General features: G+C 46.0%; 3 protein-coding genes across 3 annotated transcripts; 2 read left to right on the forward strand and 1 right to left on the reverse strand.

Annotated features, from left to right (window-relative positions):
* Window positions 1–6,814: 6,814 nt before the first annotated feature.
* On the forward strand, window positions 6,815–7,968 carry LCP9604111_9546 (uncharacterized protein; the record flags this gene model as incomplete). The annotated part of the gene is made up of 2 exons (XM_039077812.1): window positions 6,815–7,151; window positions 7,208–7,968. The coding sequence occupies 2 exons, from the start codon at window positions 6,815–6,817 to the stop codon at window positions 7,966–7,968; spliced, it is 1,098 nt and encodes a 365-aa protein (XP_038924483.1).
* Window positions 7,969–9,280: 1,312 nt separating this feature from the next.
* On the reverse strand, window positions 9,281–10,786 carry LCP9604111_9547 (glycoside hydrolase family 76 protein; the record flags this gene model as incomplete). Its single annotated transcript, XM_039077813.1, has 3 exons — window positions 9,281–9,850; window positions 9,915–10,618; window positions 10,678–10,786. 3 exons carry the CDS (start codon window positions 10,784–10,786, stop codon window positions 9,281–9,283), a joined length of 1,383 nt encoding a protein of 460 aa, XP_038924484.1.
* Window positions 10,787–12,450: 1,664 nt separating this feature from the next.
* On the forward strand, window positions 12,451–15,171 carry LCP9604111_9548 (putative glycosyl hydrolase; the record flags this gene model as incomplete). Its single annotated transcript, XM_039077814.1, has 4 exons — window positions 12,451–13,560; window positions 13,627–13,716; window positions 13,767–14,502; window positions 14,567–15,171. 4 exons carry the CDS (start codon window positions 12,451–12,453, stop codon window positions 15,169–15,171), a joined length of 2,541 nt encoding a protein of 846 aa, XP_038924485.1.
* Between the last annotated feature and the right edge of the window lie 266 nt (window positions 15,172–15,437).

A 15,437-nucleotide genomic window follows, 5' to 3' on the forward strand; every position in this document is an offset into this window, starting at 1 on the left:
CTTTAGCGGAAGACTGGGCCCCTATTATCAAAATAGCGAGCAGCAGGATGAGAAACCTCGTGGAAGAGGCCCCTGTCAAGTCCATTGCGAGAACAAACGGAGTACCAACCGTCTTTCAGGTAGGATGCGACGTAGAATAACTTGAAAGCAGCAAAGTAGACATATTATATACCCGCACTGACCATCGGTGCACTAAGACCAAACGCTTGCCTGGTTTCAATCAGTCGCTTCGTCTGATGTTAGAAGTCATGTCATGTGAAGACTTTAGGTGCATTTCTCTTCACTTTCCATAGTTTAGTTTCTTCCTTTTACACACTTTTCTATCTCGTTTCTTGATTCACATCATAGATCCCGATGTTCGAGAGGGATAGCCTCCAGGGCTTCACTAATCTTAACAGTCGCGGGCTATTCGATTGCGATACTGAGCCTTACGAGTATACACGGAGAAAGGACGGACGCCCGGAAGTATAATATACAATTGGTCCAATATATGATGTCATATCTTGTGAGTGTAAGTAGACTTTCCATTGAGTGTGCATTGTTAGTCAAACAGAGCCCAGCATTCCTATTGGGCAATTCATTCTCCAAATTTGAATGCGAGAAGATCCATCACACGACGAAGCGGGCTTGGTACTGTACACCTCTATTGGTGGCTGTCATTGTGGATCGAAAAACCTGAAGTTTTGACACGGTCGATAATGATAGGGGTCATTGAAATCTTGGGATAGCTGGATATGGCAAAAATGAGCAGCAAAACTGTCAGAAGCTCCAGCAGTCACTATCTGCCTTGCTGGCACGTGCCATGGCCAGAAGAGTACTATCGCCAGATATGAAGGCGATGCTGGACTACTGTAGCGAAAATAAGGATCGGTATGCATCCACAGAGTAGTCCTCGTTTTGTATTTAATCTATCAGATAGAACAGCGGGTGGCTGAATGTTCATCTTTTAGCTAGACTCAGAGTGTGCTTGATCAAGTTAAGTGTATGGCCGTGCCTTAACTTAGCGAATATTTTCACCGCTTTGACATACGGATACAGACAAGTTATCCGGCATTGACATCACAGGCGCAAGAGGGCTCGTGTTCCATTGACTAAGGTCAACGAGGAACGCCACTGACATCCACCGTTGAGTGATTTTCTTCAATCGCACAATTATGAGCAAGACTGGCGCCCTCCCTTCTCCATAAGCACTGCAGCAGAGATGGAGGTCGCTCATTGATGTCCACGTTGAGTTATTGAAGGTGTTCCCGCTTCTGACATGCCAGTTCAACCTCCAATATGCTGACCCGTTCTCTAAGGTCAAAAGCCTGTTTCTCTGCTGCTTGAAGGCAGCGATTCTGGTATTGTAACTGGGATTCGAGGCGTGCTTGGACATCCTTCCTCAGCTGTAGCTCAATTCGCATATTGTGGTCCATACTATGCAGCTTGATGAATTCCGCATAAATCTCCGCAATTATCTTCTCCACTTGTGGGTTGGGACACTGCGATCTCTGTTTTGCAGGGTGGGGGTTTGTTCTCCCCCACGTGGGCCTTGGGCTATTGTTTGTGTGTGGTGCTGGAGGGGCGTTTAGTGGAGGCAAGGCGGTCGAATAGGACATTGTCATTGTTCTCGGCGGAGAGTATATCGGCGTATTGGCTCTTGGTGAGGATGTTTGAGTTATATATATTCTGAATCGATAAGCTGGAGGTTGGAATTCTATAAAAGAATAGCTCTTACTCGACCGACTTCAACGTTTATGGGCCCAAGACAAAAAGAAAGAAAGATAAAGGGACAGCGAAATTACACATCTTTCCTGTAAGGGTGGTGCAACCAAACGTTCCCGGGAGCAAAGCGTGTTTTCTTGAGGCTTGGTAATTGGGTTCCGGAGATCAGATGTCGGAGAGAAAGTTATCATAAGCACATGTCTATTCTACAATTTTGATCAGTGTTAAACCGCGAGAGCCTTCTTGCTATGAACCTAATCACATTACTTTCTGGATTTAACGGTATGTTTATCTCTCATATCGTGCTGTACTCTTGGCCGACGAAAAAAACGAAGCGAGACTCGGACGTTCAGAAACGACTAAACCCACGCGGGGATTCGAGACGGCTATAGTTTAACTAGTTAGTTAGTTAATGACAGATAATTAGCCACATCAATATTTGACCTGTTTAGATAACAAAAATGGTGGGGTACGTGGAACTCACTTTTGAGCATGCTTCTTGCTGTACATTTATCACAGAACTAAGATTGTATTTGCCCTACTGTCCAGCCGTTTAACTAGTTCGTTGTGAAGGCTTAATAATATTTTAAGACCTACTATACTTAGCTTCTTTCTTTGATTGTCTTTTACGCCCCACTCACCCGGTCAAGATGAACAATGCGGTAAACAAGAGCGAAACATTAATCTGTGCTGAACTGACTATCTGGCGTAACACAATCATGTTCGCTATTTTCACTCAAGTTACACAGTAGCCAATATCGTGTTCATTACCATATCTCATTTGGCGTGAAATCACCAGCAGAAACAAATATAGATCAGTGGCAAGTAGTTAGTCGAGCCTTGCGAAATTTGAACTAGTTAAGGCTAGCCCCGGAGGGGAAGAAATCGGTAGTAAGCCATAGTATGATATTACTACCAAAATGTCATTTTAATAAGAGGTTTCGTTATTACAGGTGGACTTGGATTCTTAGCGATGGAGAGGAAACGTCGGCCGGAATGGCAGAATTCGATTTATAATGCTCCTAAAATTGCTCTCATAAACCCAGCCGTCAAGAAGCAACGGGATACGTGCAAGAATAAATCTCCTATGACTCGGCTCAAGCTTTAGTAAATATTCGTCCCCTCGCCTGTCCTCTCAGCGTAGCAACGGCTGGTCCCCAGAGTCACAGTAAAACCACCGAGTCTAATCCGTACCTCCCTACCGATCGAGGTCGCTCCGCCAGAAAGAAAATTTGTATCGTACGAAGGCTTTGATCACCCCGGTCTCCGACATGAGATCTGCTTAGAAAACATCATGTCTCGAGCTTAGCGCATCAGCCTCTACTTGGAATAACCCCAAAACAAACGCCGACGGCCCAATGGGGGAAGAAGACCACAGACTGAGACACGATCGTCGTTCCAATGATTTCGAAGCACTTTGTCGGGGTATTTCGGCGTAAATCAGTGCCAATGCGTAGGGCTGATTTAGAGGTTACGTACACAAAATCCTATCACAGTATGCGATGGATGTGAATAGCTCAAGATGTCATTGACGAAGCGGGGTTCACGGGAAGTCACGAATTCACGTCAATCACGTGTTTAGCAAAGACTTAACACATAAAGCCAGCGCTTAAAAAGCCCACCGAGCCCGCTTAATTCCGCGATAAATCAGGTTTTAAAAGCCTGCCAGATCACAAAGCAATCGGAGCTATCCTCAAGAAAGAAGTAAGCGATTTACGCGCTGAAAACGAGAAGAAGAAGCGTAAAAAAGCTCGGTCTACCAAGGCAGATAGCTCGAGAGGAAGGCTTATTAGTTTCAGAGGCTCTCGAGCTTATTCAGGTAGAAGAACCAGCAATTGAAGCGCCGATGCCCCGTGAGGTATGACCGGCTCCGGCACCTTCTCAGCCACGTACGAGAGCCTTACCGAAGTGTAGCGTTTGTGGAATTCAGGGTCAAAAATTGACTACATGTCCTAATAGAACTCGATTTTAGATTATCGAATTTAGTGGCCTTTTGGTTGAGATAATTGCATTTAAGTGAATAGGTAGTGGTGGGGTGGACACTCGCTTGAGGTGGCCACTCGCATGTGAAATACTGTTTAGGAGTATGTTCTCCGCAGGTTCACCAACACGAAGATTTCTAACAGAACTATACATGGTGTTGCTAATTTTCATGCAAATAAGCTTGTTCATACAGGCATGGTTGGGGCCTTCTCCGGTCGGAAGGGCACATCATATGTGCGGTATAATTATCTCTACAGCAGCCCCTCCTTCCGTCTTTCCTTTATTCTTCCATCAGATGTCCCTTCCAATGCTGAATCGTTCCCCGAAGTACTGACAGTCACTCGTATATCTTGTGTCCGCTGAACCATCAGCTAACCGTGATATCTCATCTCTCAAATTCCGCATGCGCTTGGTAGTTTCGTTGGGTCCTCTTCCTGTAAAGTCGATCCTCTCCACCTTCATATGCAACCCTAGCAGCGCCCGTGTGGAGTCTTTATCCATACTACCTTCAATCTTTAGGTTGATGCGTAACATCCATGTGTTGTACCACACCTGGTTTAAAAGGTTTAATCCCCTTTCCCCAGCACATGCATACACAAGGTTTTTTCGGAGCCAGGATGGGTGGGGTCGTATGCGATCTTGGTGATAGCAAATCCCGTGGCACTGAGCATTTTCCCCAAATTTGTGTTTGATGGCCTGCTCCAGAAGCTGGATCTGCTGTTGTGTAGTATCCGTAGTAATTCCATGCTGCCTGCCACACACGTGGATATAGTGAACCATTTTTTATGTTTTCTGCTAGTATAGCAGTATGGTCCCATGAAATCGATTTGGCTTATATATACTTAATAGGGCAAAAAAGTAAAAAATCAGTTATTCCTGGTATTCAGCACCATTTCCTTCGTCTGGACGGCCTCAACGTAGAATCAATATTGAACACTCTGAATAGATAATTGTGGAAGACTAATACCGATAATAGTTTCCTTCCAGACTTAACGCTCCATTTGTATACAAGTTGATTCAATGAGAGAACATCCTCGCATTTCAGCGGGTTGCAAATGCGTAGAGGCGCCTCTTTACAGTAGACGGTCTTGAATCTCTCTCGAGGAAAAGGGATTGTCTCTGTTCTGTAACAACTTTGGCTTCGGTAATTGGATGGTAATCATTTTCTAGAGGATAGTATCTCCGCAAGAAAAAAACTACTCAAAGAGGGACCGGAGTGCGGAAAGCTTGCCATGGCTTATCTAAACTGGATAATCTTACTTCAAACCACTTTTGAACATTTTTTTTCATTTGGTCAAATCATACTCTAATCTTTCTGCCATTACTTAAGCGCCTCTTGGTGAATGTCACACATTCTTATATCCATTGATTGTACATTGCATTACCAAAGCCCTATCCGTCGAACCGACAACGCGGGATAATTTGAACAGCTATTTAGACATCTGAGAGATGCAAAGGTAATAATTATAATATCTGCGCAGTTATGAAGGATATTCAGTTCCTAATTGACGATCACGGACGAACACAATCTTGGTCAACACAGCGGTCTGGAGGCCAGTTTTTTTTTTTTTCTTCTTCTGATTTCACCACACGGTCGTTTACTACCATGAACTGTCCGCATGGATATGTGCGTCGAAAGGGTGCTTGAATGGGTCTACTTGACCTCCGGCGCCTCACCCCTCGTTTAGGTATCATTTTAAATGCCCCCTTACTAACTGGCATGGGCAAGATCAAAGAAATCACAGCAAGTAGCACTCAATTTACCTCAGGCTGGTCTAATGGAGCTAGACAGGGCCAAATATTAACAGACTTTCACTGAAGACATTTCGTCGGATAGAAGCAAATGAACAGAACGTGAATTAGATGCAACAGACCAAGGCAAAATGCCTTCCTCCAGGGAGAGATCTCAGCCTTGCGGAACAATACTTGTTAGGACAATGATTCCCAGCACTACGGAGAGGAGTCTTTCCTGTTGCTGGAGGAAGCGGTAAGTCACAGGCCGATCGTGTCAAGTAGCAGCGACAGACCCGTGCAGTTTATTGATGGCATTCAAGTGGGCCTACCTCATTCCAATGATGCTCAGAAGATGCACACTGGACTAATTTAAAGGGCGTGACGGAATGTACTGTGGTATACTCTCAATAAATGGCATAGTGATGGCATTGCTTTAAAGTATGTACGCTTCAAATTCTCATCTGTGAACATTTTTGAGGGGTCGATAATTCCCTATTGTACGTTGAAATAGCCAGGTGATTATTTGTCCACCGCGAGTACAACTAATATGGCTTCTCGCTGCCTCAAAGCCATTAACGACAAGGTCTCTTTTCCTAGAGCTTGCTGGACCGACCCATATCACCGGATACAGCCTTGAAGTTCTTCACCATGCACTTTGTCCTTCCCGTTTTGCTGGGCCTGACGCGGCTGGCCAATGCTGCCCACAGGAGCAGGGCCCCGAGTAATGTAGTGGGCGACCGTAATACAATCCAAGCCTCATGAATTCCACTGTATCCCTAGTGCTTTCCGCTTCTCCACGCTAGTATGATTGATTGCGCCAATACTATGACTACCAAAACAAGAGTACAAAACAAGAGTACAAAACAAGCGGCTAGAACACAACCTGATCAGTCGCCGAATAATCAATTTAACTCACAAAAAAATTACCTTGATTTGCTTGCTCAGCATGTGCAGAGAGGCGTATACTATGACCCTGCAATCGCGAATTATTTGGCGAGCTGGGCGAGAAGGCTGAACACCCAGGAGTATGGATAGGCGGGACGAAGTGCAACGCTCATGGGAACAGCATATCCAACGAGAATATAGTGGTTATCAATCATTTAAATGCAAATCTAAGGGTAAGTTGATTAATGACAGATAGTAGCATCGTTCCTGGGAGCCAAATGATCGAATTCGCAGGGTCGATTCAAATAAACAGCGCAATCCACGTGCTAATTTAAATGTGTTCTTGCAATATTGTACTGCTCTGTTTCATCCTTTCTCAATATCTTTGCTGACTTTTTGGTGATTGATATCACCTTTCTCACTTTCCACCCCTTGCCAAGGGGCTTTATGTGACATATCGCATCCGTCTTGTGTCATTGAATACTGCCTCGTGTTGTTACACTTTATCATGTGCACAGAAAATTTTGTCTTTAACGATCCAGAGCGCTACCGTAGCATGTCGGTATTGACTTCGGAGTTTATTCCACCATCAAAATCTACTCCGCCATCAGAGTCCGATACACACTGTGCTTCGCTTGCAAATTCTCTGCCCTTTTCTCTAGCCACCTCTACAGGGGACTACTTCGAAAATCAATGCTTAATCGGCAAGCCTTCGTATGATCACAGCAGCAATGTTTGTCGGAACACACTGGACGACTTCCAGAGCGATATGCACCCTTTAGCACCTTGGCCATCAACACCTCTGCTGCCCTTGTCCGAGGTTGGAGATACATATACTTTCAATGGTACGGATTTTATTCTCGGGGACAAAAGCTGTTACTGAAGGCTAACGCACTAATAGAACCAACTCGCATCGCCGAAGCTACGCTGTTCTGCAATCCAGCGGATATAGTCTTGCCCGAATTACCCTTTCCTTCCCAGGCCGAGCGCCGGGCGGATGAGACGACTGGATGTCATATGTCTGCTGGTGATAATCCCCCTGCAACCTCATGTTTTTGTCGAAGTTCACATTTCTCAAAAATTCTCGACACTCTGCCTCAAATCGACCCGGGCTTAGACCTTGACCCAACTTTAACGGAGGACAATATCCGGAAGGATTGCAGTAGTACGCTTAAATATAATGATGCGAATCCCACTTTTCCTGATGACACTGTCATGCTACCACACTGGATATCTTCGAATCAAGTGGAGGGTAGCCTTGACTATCCTCGGGAACAATTGCTTGTTCGGCCTCTGTCACAACACCCATATGAAAACCGTGCCTTGACCACTAAATTCGCTAAGCCATCCGAGGATTGGGGGTTCTGTGATTTCTCAAATGAACCGGAGCCAGGAGATTATCGATCATCGTCGACTATTCATCAATTTCTCACCGTTGGCAATACGCAATCAAGAAATGTTGGCTTTCTCCATCCGAATTACACTGGCATTATTTCGCTTGGGGAAATGCAGGATTTACATTATCTAATGACGAAGGAAGCTTCCTTGACTGAGTTTGGTGACACTGTTCGCAATGATCAAGCTGTTCAGTATGACTGTGGCTTTACTAGTCCATACGTTGAGGACCCTTGCAAAGACATTTGCTCCCGAGTATATGACTAATATCTTCATACAAGTTAATCACTTGGGAATGTGGGCAACCACGTCTTTCAGCTTAAGATCTCTATGCCCCAAGCAAGCAACCTCGTCAAGTACTTTCTCCATTAGTCGGTGCAACTCAGCATTCCATGCTGCCTGGTTCGCGAAAGATTCCTCTAGTTTGCTGTGTAATTATCAGCGTATTATGCCCTGTAAAGTATCTACCCAGTCGGGATCCTACAGGAAGTCTCACCTCAAACGTCCTTCTAGGCTAAGGCTTGATTAGCTCTCATTTCTAAACAGATCTATAGGGCCGAACAACCTTGCCAACTCTCCATAAGGGACACAATAACCAGTATTGCGCCTCTTCAGCAGCATTTCCCTCAATTTTGATGGCGCCTGGCGGCACAGTCTCTGGAGTACGATCAGCCTCGACCATGGTCTCAGTGGATGTGGACGACGAACAAACGTTCAATAATGTCCAGAGCACTAGAATGCATCTCTTTGAACGAAATGTCTTGTGTGTTGGCTGATCATAGCGCTAATAGACCTAATGAGAGGCTAAATGTCGGGATATTACGATTCCTCGTGATCTATTGCCCTGCCACTCCCACATAGTCCTCCTGAGCTATAGTTGCTCTCTCTTACAGTGTCCAGAGTACCGCTAGACCCAAATTGGAAGTGCTCTGTCATGTCGTCACGTTAAATTATGTCCTTTGGCCGGCTTTGGATTGACGACCGGCCCAATCTACACAGTAAAGGAAACTTACTTAGGATAGGGCAGGAGCCAGCGAGACACTATCACACGTTGATTCAAGTCATTAGGTGAGTTCCGAAGGAAAAATGAAGAATATCATACAAATGATAAATCTCACAGCGAAGAGAGTAATGTCCTATTTTTCACTTCCAAGATTGACCTTCTTAACGAGGTAACCGCACGCAGGTGTATGCGCCCCACTGAAGTACGTGGCTTTCCCCTAATTTGAGTCTGCCAGAGAAAGGAAGGTGATAATCGAAGACAGCCATCGTTTTGTTCCAATAGGAGTGCCCATCAGCTAGGGAAGATCCCGTACATATACGGAGTAGGTAGGTACATGCGTATACGGGGGATGCAGATACACCGGAATTCGGGAAATCAGGGAGGATAGAACAGGGCAAGTCAGAGCGAGAATGATGATATGTTGGATTCGAAAAATTATTCACAAAATGCCACTAACCTCATCGTCTAGGAATTAATACAAGGGGATTAGAGAGCCGCGAAATCTATGTCGACACCGAAATAAACGACCGAGGACGAAAAAAAGAGGCAAGAAATGTTAAAAGAGATATATCAAGTTCAATCCCAAATCAGCCATCCAGTCGAACCGCCAATGGCAAGCATGAATAGCACGGTCAAAATACCTGCACCAGCCTTGTCGCCTGAAGTTATGTCGTAGTCGAGACCGGGCGGAATTGCCTTTGGGGGCTTATCACCTGCATTCGGGTTTCCTTTACTGGTCCCACCGTCATCGTTAGTGACTGGGGCTGCCACATGCGTGATCAGATTCGCTTGAATGACCTCAAGGGCAGCCATCTGCTGACCGAAGTCTTTCGTCTTATCCCATTTTTGCGCTGTCCACTTCATACCACACACATTCTTATTGATACCACCGGTACAAGTCTTGGCAGCGGCCTGAGCAGAGGCTTTTAGCCGTTTCATGACTATATCGTATGTGAAAGGAGCCATCTGGGCAGTTTGAGCCATCCAGCGGGACAAATATCCTTTGAAAGACCGCTGGTCGACCATGCAAGTATTGACAGTCTCGCAGGCTCTCTCGTACATCACGTCGGGTGGGTCGTGAGAGAAGAAAACACTGGAAGAATTGATGATCCTCTCGGTGCGATCTTTCCATTTAGGATCTCCGGTCTGTTCATAGCATTAGATTGGATAATGTAGTATCGGAAGGCCTCATCAGGTCGAGTTCACTCACCAAATTATACATATTAGCTGCGCCAAGCAAGTATACTCCAGCGTTGTAAGTCCATTCAATCTGGTTGATTGGCTTGCACTCAGTGAGGTCACTAGCTCCATCCCAGAAGCGATACTCGGGGGTCATGAATCCAACCTCGGCAGTCCAGTTCCAGGCCTTCTCAGCCCAATCGTGGTACGTTTGATTGTTGGTGTACTTTGCCAGGCGAGACGCAAGATTGAAAAATCCGCCAGTAGAGATGGTGTTCTTATAATTGTAGCCGTTATTCCATGTAAAGATTTGCCAGCGCAAGCCACCCCCACACGAAGTAGTGTCCCACCGGGGAACTTGAGTGTTGAAGACAGCCTGGGCCATTTCAAGCCACTGAGGTTGGTCTGCTGGTGGGTTTGGGAAGTTCCGCTCCGCTGCAGTCATAGCAGCAAAGCCCCAAAAAACCTGGTCGTCGTTTCCTTCAGTTTTACTCTGGTTGGCCGGCATGAATGCTTTATTCTCTCCCGCCTGCCAGAGCATACCTTGTATCGTGATGTTGTTCCAAGTATCATCGCCCGTGTAGAACCAGTAATCGATAAGGGCGTTGAACATTGCACCGGCCTCCCACCAATAGTAAGGATCCGGCAAATTACCCGGGTTGTCACCGGGGTTCATACCAGTGTAGTAACTCATCATGTTGTTGGCGACCTGTTTGGCTGCTTTTTTGATAGAATCTTTGATCGTCAATTAGTCGTTGCACAGAGAGAGACTGGTGACAGAGTGGAACACTAACCTCCATTCTCAAGATCCAGCTCTATCGCTTGCACAGTTGAAGTACCCAGTAGAGCTACAGCCAGTAGACCCATCCACGAAGGTTGTGATGCATAATTGAACACGCGCATGGCAACTGATATACGCCTTCGCCTGATAGAAAGCGTAACAGAAACTGCTTGCAAGGGTCTCAAGAAGAACAGCTAAGCTTGGATTTCTCAAGGATGCCGTTGAAGGTTGGTAGCGACACGTCTCCAAAAGTCAGTGCAGTTATTGGAAGAAGAGGTATAAAGTGATTATTGATACGACCATGAGGCTCAAAGTCTCGTTAGGATGAATAGTATAGCTTGGCCCCGGTCTTTGGCGAGATGAGGATACTGAGAGACGAAGAAAAGCCGCCCAGCCAGCGTCAAGCTCCCCGAAATGAAAATGAGAAAGAGATGTATTTGTGGGTGGAGTGAGAACCACATTCCAACCGTCTAGGAGCACTGGCATGGTAACAAGGCGTGGTTTCCCAGGCCATTTGCACCTCCTGTAGGGGGAATTGTATGAGTGTACCTTGAACATCCGACTGCATTAAGAAGGAGTCCACAATTGCATTGTAGTTATATCCAAGATTGGATGACAAGATGAGGAGAGTGCAACGCGCAACGTCTCATTTCCATGGTTTCCTTATTGGCGCTCCCGATAAGGGATCGCTGTGGCATTCCAGAGCAGCTGTCAAAAAGATCAATTTGATCCAATCGAGAAGACTGGCGAATCACCGAGAGGGGCATGATTGATCACAGGAGACAGTGGATAAAGGGCGTAGACAGGATGGTCTAGGGCCGCAAACGAACGAGATGCAACAATTGACGCATTCCGAAGTTGTAACTTGTGCCCCTGTCCGGTAGGGCCTACGCTCTATGGCTTGTCCTTCCTTGCACTGGTGAATTAAATGAGTACAATTGTATTCCTATTTTGTCTGCTGTAAGCAAATGCCAGCCGTGTTGAAGGAGTTGTACAGCGCAGGGGTTAAAGCCTACGAGTTCTCGGCATACCACAGGGGGACCCACCCCCTGAGGTACGGAGTACATTGCAAGGAATACTTTCCCGAGCTAGCCTCTAGCCATAATTCTTTCAACAGACTATAATCATGCGAGTCTGTCCATGTGCATAAGAATTGACGTGGTTATTTGCTAAACGAGATGAAAACCGATTGGCGCCTGGAAGCCTCGATACCTGGATGCCTTAATGCCATGGCGCCTGAATATTGAATGCCTGAACCTTATGCCCGAGACATCAGGCATAAACCATCACGAAATCAGACAACATAGTAAAACTTACCGCCTTTCTCACCGCTTATCACTACCCTTTTTTCCTGATCTGCCACAATGAAGCTATTCAGAGATCACCTGATCTGGCAACATAAAATATTTGTTTTTATTCCAGATTCAGATTAACAAAAGATATGCACTACAAAAAGCATACCGCACAAATTCCAAGAGGACTCGCTTTGGAAGAATAGGGAATATGGTCAATTCAAAAATGAGTTTCGATCATTTTCAGGTTTCTCTGTTAGGAAATTACCTTATTCGGAAACGGAGAACATAACAGGTTTGCCGGAGTCCTAGCCTAGAAAGTTGTCGGAGAACACCTACAAACAACCCAATCCCACGGTCGTATAGCTCTTTCATCGAGTTACACAATGTAACTTTTCTATGAACAACCCATCGCATAAATTCTTTCGATCCGAGCTCAACATCACTTTTGGCGTCTGAGGAACCAGAAAAACCAAGTGATCATGTTAAGGAACATGCATAAAATTTGCATTTCACTTGCTTTCAGTGCATGTGCCTGCGCAGTGACTACCGGCTCCGAACCCCTTGTTGCCACTGCTGGTGATATTGCTGCTATCCCGGGATGGTACCTCCAATCATCGACCAAAGTATCAGAAGGGATGGATGTACTATCCATGCCGGGAAAAGATGTCTCCTCATGGAATCGGGTTGGTTCTCGTGGCACAGTTATGGCTGGGCTTATTGAGAACGAGGTATACAACGAGACAGAATTGTTCTACTCGGATAAGATGGAATCTATCGCTGATCCCTCCACGTTCGACGCACCCTGGCTTTATCGAGAAGAGTTCACACTGCACCCATCCGCCGGCAAATATTTTACCCTAAAGACACATGGAATCACATCCAAGGCAGACATATATCTGAACGGAGTGCTCGTTGCGTCAAGTGACGAGCAGCAAGGCTCCTATGGCGGCCATCAGTACGAACTGACCCATCATGTTAAGGAAGGAGCTAATTGTCTTCTCGTTTGTGCATTCCCAACCAACTATCTTCGCGATTTTGCCCAGGGGTTTGTGGACTGGAATCCCTACCCAGCAGACAATGGAACCGGCGTTTGGCGAAATGTGGAGGTTTCTCAGACTGGAGCGGTTTCGATATCGTCGTTCCGCATCCTCACTAATTTTACTCACCCCAATTCTGAGCCTGTGAAGGTCACCTTTCGGACTGATTTGAGCAATTTTGAATCTAGTGGTCAGCAAATAATGATCAACGGCACCGTCGAAGGGCCAGATGGCTCGGTAGCTGTGCAAATTAGCGAGACATTTGACCTGAAGTCAAAAGAGAAAAAGGCGGTGTCTATGAGCGTGTCAATTGTGAACCCTGATATTTGGTGGGCTGCCCTTTGGGGTGAGCAGCCTCTATACACGATACATGCCAGCGCCATCATCCGAAAACCCCAGAAGTCAGTGTCAGACAGTTCAATTCGCCAAAAATTCGGGATTCGCCATGTATCATCGAGATTAAACAAGTCCAATGATACCGAGTTTGCTGTCAATGGCGAGCCCTTCCAGGTCATCGGAGCTGGTTATGGGCCGGATATCTTCTTGCGATTCGATATTCACAGGGTGCAGAATATTTTCGCCTAAATGTTAGATATGGGACTCAATACTGTGCGCTTGGAGGGAAAACAGGAGCACCCAGAACTTTATGATCTCGCAGATAAGATGGGCTTGATGGTCCTGGCGGGATGGGAATGTTGTGACAAATGGGAAGGGTGGAAGGTAAGTCTTCTCATACTCTTGCCGCGACGTTAGAACACTGACAAAGACAGTATAACGACGAGGCCGATGGTGTCAAATGGGGAAAGTCCGACTACCCAGTTGTGAAGGCAGCAATGCTGCATGAGGCAGAGATGATGCAGAGCCATGCTTCGATGCTTGGCTTTTTAGTGGGCTCAGACTTCTGGCCCAATATCCAAGCCACCGAGATCTATTTAGACGCTCTCAAAGTCATGGATTGGCCTAATCCAATCATTGCATCAGCCAGCAAGCGTGGTTACCCCGAAGCTCTTGGGCCATCCGGAATGAAGATGGACGGCCCATACGATTGGGTACCCCCGAATTACTGGTACAACAATGAAGAAGGAGCGGCATCTGGATTTGGATCTGAATTGGGTCCTGGAGTTGGTACCCCTGAGATTGGCAGCCTGAAAAAGTTCATGTCTGGTGCCGAGCTGGAAACACTTTGGAAAGAACCAGATGCAGACCAATATCATATGTCCCGTTATGATTCGCAATTTTACGACCGGAAGCTCTACAACAACGCTCTATTTGCTCGATACGGAGAGCCATCTAGCCTGGAGGACTACATCGTCAAATGTCAGATGACAGATTATGAGGCCACGCGATCCCAGTTTGAAGCTTACGGAACGCAACAAAATGCGACGCGACCTGCCACAGGGATTATTTATTGGATGTTAAATAGCGCCTGGCCGAATCTGCATTGGCAGTTGTTTGATTACTATCTCAGCCCTATGGCAGCCTACTTTGGCACCAAGGTTGGAGCGCGTATGGAACACGTGGCTTATGATTATGAGAGCCAGAAATATTTGGTTGATTAACCACTCGCTAGAAAACAGCGGAAATCGGCACATCAAGGTAGATCTCATTGATTCAAATGGCGAAGAACTCTCCGAGGCCACAGTGGAGAGCAACACAACGCCTCATTCCTCGAAGGTGGTGGCTTCGCTTAACGGAATTAAAACAGTCAAAGATATTGGCTTCCTCCGTCTCACACTCAGTGATACCAAATATGAAGGTTTCCTTAGTCGCAATGTATACTGGCTCTCTCCTACCACGGATGTCTTGGACTGGTCAAACTCTGATTGGTACACCACCCCAGTTACTAAGTTTGCCAAATACACTAAGCTAGAGACACTAAAACCGGCTACTTTGAATGGTTCATTACACAGCCTGGAGTCACCAACAGACGATGGTTTGACTCATGCTGAGGTCCTGCTCGAAAACCAATCTGCAGGGCCGGCAGTTTTCATTCGTCTGAATGCTATCAATGCACTCAAAAGTGTGGAAATTGCGCCGCTTTATTGGTCTGATAACTATGTGACTCTTTGGCCGAAAGAAAATCTGCGGTTAACTGTTGCATTTGAAGGAGATATTCAGCATACTGTGGTTGAAATTACAGGAAGGAATGTGGAGAAAGTGACTCTCAAGGTTTAAGCAGTGAGTTGATATGAATCGTTTCAGATAGCCCAGAGAATGATGTGGGTTTGGATTAAGAGGCAACATCTTGTAATGAAAAATTCTTCAGCGTCTTTTAAGCAACCATTTGATTGGTAGAGGATAATGTTTCTATTCTTGTACATTGTTTCGCTTGCCGCTCCGTTGTGTAGGACTCGGGTGGTGACTTCGCCCTGATATCAAATCTTGATGGCTACTGGTCGCAGTATCCGATCCAGGTCCATATTTAGAATCCGGGCCGTTGG

The sequence above is a fragment of the Penicillium roqueforti genome (assembly GCF_015533775.1).
Source record: "Penicillium roqueforti strain LCP96 04111 chromosome Unknown scaffold_50, whole genome shotgun sequence".
In the NCBI taxonomy this organism is placed as follows: domain Eukaryota; kingdom Fungi; phylum Ascomycota; class Eurotiomycetes; order Eurotiales; family Aspergillaceae; genus Penicillium; species Penicillium roqueforti.